Source organism: Egretta garzetta, unplaced genomic scaffold, assembly GCF_000687185.1.
Source record: "Egretta garzetta isolate BGI_Z169 unplaced genomic scaffold, ASM68718v1 scaffold112, whole genome shotgun sequence".
In the NCBI taxonomy this organism is placed as follows: Eukaryota; Metazoa; Chordata; class Aves; order Pelecaniformes; family Ardeidae; genus Egretta; species Egretta garzetta.
In genome coordinates this window covers 389,817-396,019 of record NW_009258884.1, presented here as the reverse complement: position 1 = coordinate 396,019, position 6,203 = coordinate 389,817, and the positions used below count along the sequence as shown (strand labels likewise).

Below are 6,203 nucleotides of genomic sequence, written 5' to 3'. Positions count from 1 at the left end.
ATTCCTACTTCTATTCCTATTCCTACTTCTATTCCTATTCCTACTTCTATTCCTATTCCTACTTCTATTCCTATTCCTACTTCTATTCCTATTCCTACTTCTATTCCTATTCCTACTTCTATTCCTATTCCTACTTCTATTCCTATTCCTACTTCTATTCCTATTCCTACTTCTATTCCTATTCCTACTTCTATTCCTATTCCTACTTCTATTCCTATTCCTACTTCTATTCCTATTCCTACTTCTATTCCTATTCCTACTTCTATTCCGGGGGGGGGCAACGCCGCCGGGGAGCGAAGCGGTTTGTTGCCCCCCGGGTTAAACAAGCGAAACGGCGATTCTGATTTTGTAATTCACGCTTTTTACATTTAAGATCTATTCTCTTGAAACGGGTCCCGCGAGGCGGAGCAGCCTGGGTGGGACGGGGGCTTTTTTGAAAAAAGGCGTTTCTGGGTCAGCTGCGGGTTTTACTCGGCTGACCAGGCAACAGCAACTTCGTTAGGGTCGCGTTTTTACACCCCCGCTTCATTTACGCCAAGAGACTATGACCGGGTGTATTCTGCAGAGCAGGACGCGCAGTAAGATTGTGCACGATGTGAATAGTCAAGAGGGGTTTGGTATTTGGAGATCTTGGTTAAGGATCTGGTTGGAACAGAGCAAGATCCGTGATGCTGGAACTCGGTCGGGTCTTAGTGGCTCTGCTCGGTTTCCCCACCGGGGCTGCCGTTCCGCGTTCCTCAAATCGAAGAGTAACCGAAAAACAGAGGCCTTCTGAAATCAGTTTTAATGAACCTGTACATAAGATTAATTTTTGATGAAGTTCTGAGATCCCTGTTTTACAACACTTAACTCGCGTTCTGCCTTGTTTTCAGAGGAAGAAAGAAGAATGTCACAAAAGCAGCTGAAAGAAGCTTTTGTCAGCAACTTAAATGGAACCAGTTTGCTGGAAATTTCCCTCTGCTTGTCTCTGCCCCCCCTCTGCCTGCTTTGCAGAGGCCTCCTCTTGATTTTATATTACCTGCACTACGGGAAACCTTTAAGTTCAAGGAAATACAGCCTGCTGCTAGACTTCCTTGTGCTAGTATCTCCTCTCCTGTTCTCCTGCACGGTCTTGTCTCCAATCATCTTTTTCATGCCAGCTCTCATTGCAGCCGCCTGTGCCGGAATATTTTCTAAAATCTACAGCCAAAGAAGACACAAGAGCAGAGTGCCTTTTAGGCAAATTGTAAAAGACTTCCAGGAGACGTACTTGGACCCAGAATACATTCCAGCGATAACTGTGTTTCGCGTTTATGTCAATGTGTTGACATCAATCAGCATCTTAGCAGTGGATTTCCCGCAGTATCCGAGGCGATATGCCAAAACCGAGACCTATGGAACGGGAGTTATGGACATGGGGGTCGGAGCTTTTATTTTTGGTAATGCTCTCGTTTGCCCTGAAGTTAGACAAAAGTCTTACGTGACACAACCAAAATTTTCCAGTCTGGCCAGGCAGTTCTTTTCCGTTTGGCCGTTGGTTTTTCTTGGCGTTGGACGACTGCTTAGCGTTAAATCTGTTGGCTACCATGAACATACTTCAGAGTACGGAGTGCACTGGAATTTTTTCTTTACCTTAGCATTGGTGAGGCTTGCAGCATCTTTACTGTTAGCCATATTTCCAAAAAATAGTTCTTGGATTGTTGCTATCATTCTTGCTGTGCTTTATCAGCTTATTCTTAACACGACCTCTCTGAAGACGTTTATCTTGCAGGGGAGCGATGGCAGGGATACGAGGGCTGGCTTTTTGAACGCCAACAGGGAAGGACTGCTCTCCCTCTGTGGCTACCTAGCCCTGTACATGGCGAGCGTCCAGGTGGGGCTCTGTCTGCTGAAGTGCAGAAGCTCAGTCAAGGGCTGGATGGAAGCGGCGCGTTTCTTGCTGCTGACGGTTCTCGTGCTCTTCCTGTTTCTTCACGTGTCGCAAGCATACGCGGACCCCGTGTCCCGCCGGATGGCTAACCTGTCCTACTGCATATGGATGGTCGCTCACTGCCTGACTTTCTTTATCGGGTTCGTAGTGACGGATCTCGCGTTAGTGTTCACCAAGCTCCTAGTGAAGGGCTCCAGCGTGCCCTGCTGCTGGAACGCTGTAAAGCCCCCCAGTACCAGTACGAAGCAGGAAACGGAGGCCGTGCCTAGCGGCGGGGAAGGCAAGCCGTCGCACGTTTGCCTGATTAGCGCTATTAACAAAAATCAATTATTATTTTTCTTGCTAGCAAATGTTACGACTGGTGCCGTGAATATACTGATAGACACAATCCACAGCAAGACTGTGTTTACATTATGTATACTACACCTGTATATGTTTTTTAACTGTTTAATTATGTATATATTGCATGCCAAAAATATAGTATTAAAGTTCTGGTGATTCCACTCTGTCTGAAGTGGGCTAGTTGAACTTCACTCGCGGTAGTTGAACGATGGTATTTTAATGGAAAAAATGGTATTTTTCCTGTATGTGTTGCAGTAATCTATAATTTAGTATCGCTTTTTATGATTTGGCGTTGTTTATTTTTTAATGGTTTATCAAATTATGCCACCAATGCTGTTACCTGTTGGAGTTGTAACGCGTTTTCCTGAACGCTTAGGTTTTGAGATTGTTCGCTGAATACTCCTGCTGCTCCTATAAACACTCGTGCAGAAGAGGAACGTCGTATTTCCAGTTAGCGACCTGTGTCTGTACCCAACCGCTGGCAGAATCAGGTAACAATGTACAGAGCAGAAGCCAGATGAAAAGTAAGAAAAAGTAAGTAATTCTAGAGAGGGAGAGACTTAGCTGTGTCAAGATTTACCTAGTTAAGGCCCTTGCTTAAATAACAGATAAGAATAATTCTTTATATAAAATGCAGTGAATTAGTGGATACTTAAAAATGTTTTGGCCCCTGTCCTGCAAAGTTTTATGCAAATGCTTGACTCTGATGGGAGTAATTGTATGTGGAATGTTAATCGTATACTGAAATCTAAATTAGCCTTTGAATCAAAGCTAAATTTCATTTTCATCCTCACTGACGAATATAAAGACCCTAGATAAAGTGTGATGCTCTGAAGGATAAAACTCAACTGCAGATGAATTCATAAAGCAGTTGTTGGAGTTTGCCGTGCAGGTAACAGGAGCAGCGCAGCCTTTTATAAGAAAATACAAAGATCCCAAACTAATTCACCCCGAACCTGCACACCAACATGTTGTGACAGCTCATCTTTAGGAATGCTGTAAAATACGGTCGTCAGCTCTACTTTGAAAGTACTCGAGGCCCACCTACTTCTCTATAAAATGGTTTTAAACAGCAGCTCATTTAGTTCTGTATTTTGACAGCTGAGATCTCTTCTAGTGGGAACATTCTGTATTAATTTTTATTAGCAAACAAACAGTGTGCCCGTGGAAGGAAGCGTGACGCAGTGGGTCCGGGTACCGTCAGGGTATTGAGAAGAGATGTGCTTGGTTTCTCTATTGCAGTCTTCCTGTACGCCCAGAGCAGAATACGCTCTTTGTTCGCTTTCCTGACCTCATGGAGTTGTTGAGAAGAGAAATACATTTAAAAATTGTGAGGAATTCAGTAATGGGAGATATAAATACTTAAGAAGTAGAATACAAGTGGTCGTTGATGATAGATGCCTAATGTCAGTGGAGTCACAGCAGTACACGCGGGCCATATTTCATATTTCTCCTTGTCTATCAAATGTGATGACTCATAAAACCTATGGAGATTAAGCCTCTAAATCAGATTCCTTAAGGCAGACATGCTGCGGAATATTCTTAAATTTATGAGGTTCTCTTAGCCATTGGGCAATGGGAAGGTGAAGTCTGAGGATTATAGGCTGTGGCCATGCTGATTTCATGCTTGTTCACTTCCAAGCTATAGCCATACAGTCTTCAGAATTAAAGAAAAACAGCCTCTATTATCCTGGGGACAAGCGCAATTAATTGGCAGCAATGTCTTATAAACAGTTGTCACGGTTTGTAGCAGAGTGTTCTGGTAAGTGGTGTATGTATTTATTTTAAAACATTTCCTAGCCTTGCCTAGGAAAGAAGGGCCTCCATCGTGAACTGAATGGCACTACTCATTTATGCAAAATTACTCACAGATATTAATTTTTGAAATACTCGAAGCACAAAACCTGCAACGAGTTCTGCCTGCGAGCACAAGTCTATCAATGTGATTCAGAATTACGGCATTAATTGGGTGTGACAAAGCGGAGTTGTGTCTGGGCAAGCAGCAAACTATCTAGATGCCAACTCCATTTCATGAAGCAAAAATGACGTGGGAGGTCTGCTGTGTCTGTGCAGAGCCCCGCCATCTCCGCGCAGGCAGCGGGGTGGCAGGTACCAATTCCAGGACTGGAGCTTGTGGTTTGCAACAACGGAGCCTGCACACCGAGGGGACGGTGGTGCACAAGTAACGACGAGAGCGAGAACAACCCGCTCCTCTCAACAGCAGCACAGCGCCGCATCATGAGGCTGTCTCCCGCTTTTAAAGCCGTATGAAGTCGTTCACCACTGAATTCATGAGAGACAATTCATTCTCATTGCTTATTGTCGATAACAAACGCGACGAGCTCTGCCCCGAAGCAAGCAGCGTAGTTATTAATGCTGAATGTTTAGCCTATGAATAGATACAGATAATTAACCGTGCCTGTGAAAGAACCAAGAAATGCAAGCAAGCATGCTTCGATCAGAGCCTGTGCGAGCAAACGGCACCGTAATGAGCTTGAAAAGATGCAAAGTTAACGCCGCGACACAAGACACTTTCGCCCTCACGCGCACCTTAGCTTGAAAAGATGCAAAGTTAACGCCGCGACACCGCTGAAGACACTTTTCGCCCTCACGCGCACCTCGATAGCTGTTAGCTCAGTGGTTGGTAAGAAGAAGAACACAACATTTCATTTCACTCTGGGGTGTGTTTAGAGGAGTAAGCTTGTACAGATCAAAGATATAGTAAAAAAAAAAAACCACCCAAACTTTGATTTAGCTGTTACCTAATTAGTAAAAGTTAAAAGATATTTCAGCTACTAAGACTAAAATGGCTCTACTAGAGCATGCCACTGGCTTCAGAAGAGACACTACTGGGTTGGAAAGGAAGGCGTGCTAAGTGGGTTGGTCCTTAAAAATAATGAAATTTAGTAAGAAGCTACTCATGTTTAACAAGAACCAAGGTTAAATGTCATCAGCTTTACTCTCCCACCTTATTTTTTCTACCCTGCAGCCCTATGAAAAAGGTCATTCAGTGGAATTATGGCAGCAAAGGCAAACCAATTTATGTTTTCCCGTTCCTCTGCTTGACTATTATTATCGAAGTCCAATGTCGCAATAAAAGATTTCAGGCAGCATCCTGTTTCAAAGCCACTAGGACCTAAAGAACAGGTATTTCTTCCAGGCAAAAGAGGGGCATGCAAACGAACGGCAAACGAAGGGGCTGTCTGCCTTTTCACTGGTTTGTAGGTAACAAGCACGCTGCATGTTCTTGCAGCTTAAAAAAAAAACCCTTTTCCGTGGATAAAAATGACATGAAATGTTCTGGTGCTTGTCATACGTAGTTAATCAATGTGCACCCCAAGAATACAAAATATTTGGGGCATTGCTGTTTTGTCGATGTGATCCAACCACGCTCTGGGAACGGAGGGGCAGAAGCGACCCAGAAGCCCGCACACTGAAGGGACCCTGCAAAGACAACGCACGCCCATCACGGTCCGGTGTGCTCACGATACGCCGCTGTGAGAAAACGACCCCTCGTTACAAAACGCCAGCTTGCCTTCTAGCTGAAGAAGCAAAGCACGAACGTACACAAACTGCAAACTGTGCAGCGATGTGGCTCTGCACAATGTTTCCGTTAGAGGTAGAGATGTTGCATGATGAGTTCAAGTAAATTAACTCCTCCACTAAAGATGGGTTTTATGCAGAAATAAGGGGAAAAAAAAAAAATAAATCCTGCTCCCTAATTGCCTCCCCTGCGTTTTCTTGTGAGGACTTTAGTATCTGTATACATAAATAACAAGAATGAACAGATCAACCGTATTATTTAATAGCTCAAGAAAGGCCATGGGGGTTTTTTTGGCTGCCTAAATTAAGCAGCCACAGGATTTCTAGTTGGTTGCACTGGGGTGCTGCAGAAGCCAACGGCCTGAAGTTAGAGACCGTAAGTCCAATTAAAGCCTGCCTACCTGGCATG

The 6,203-nt window shown here is 44.2% G+C and overlaps 1 protein-coding gene across 2 annotated transcripts; it reads left to right on the top strand.

Moving 5' to 3' along the window:
- The first annotated feature begins 283 nt into the window (after window positions 1-283).
- PIGW (phosphatidylinositol glycan anchor biosynthesis class W) lies at window positions 284-3,150 on the top strand. Of its 2 annotated transcripts, none has more exons than XM_035889587.1 (2): window positions 284-2,049; window positions 2,628-3,150. In XM_035889587.1, exons 1-2 carry the CDS (start codon window positions 887-889, stop codon window positions 2,632-2,634), a joined length of 1,170 nt encoding a protein of 389 aa, XP_035745480.1. In that variant the 5' UTR covers window positions 284-886; the 3' UTR covers window positions 2,635-3,150. The 2 variants fall into 2 exon arrangements, with proteins under 2 accessions (XP_035745480.1, XP_009632216.1); XM_009633921.2 differs by lacking the exon at window positions 2,628-3,150 and having other exon boundaries at window positions 284-794; window positions 873-2,618.
- The last annotated feature ends 3,053 nt before the right edge of the window (window positions 3,151-6,203 follow it).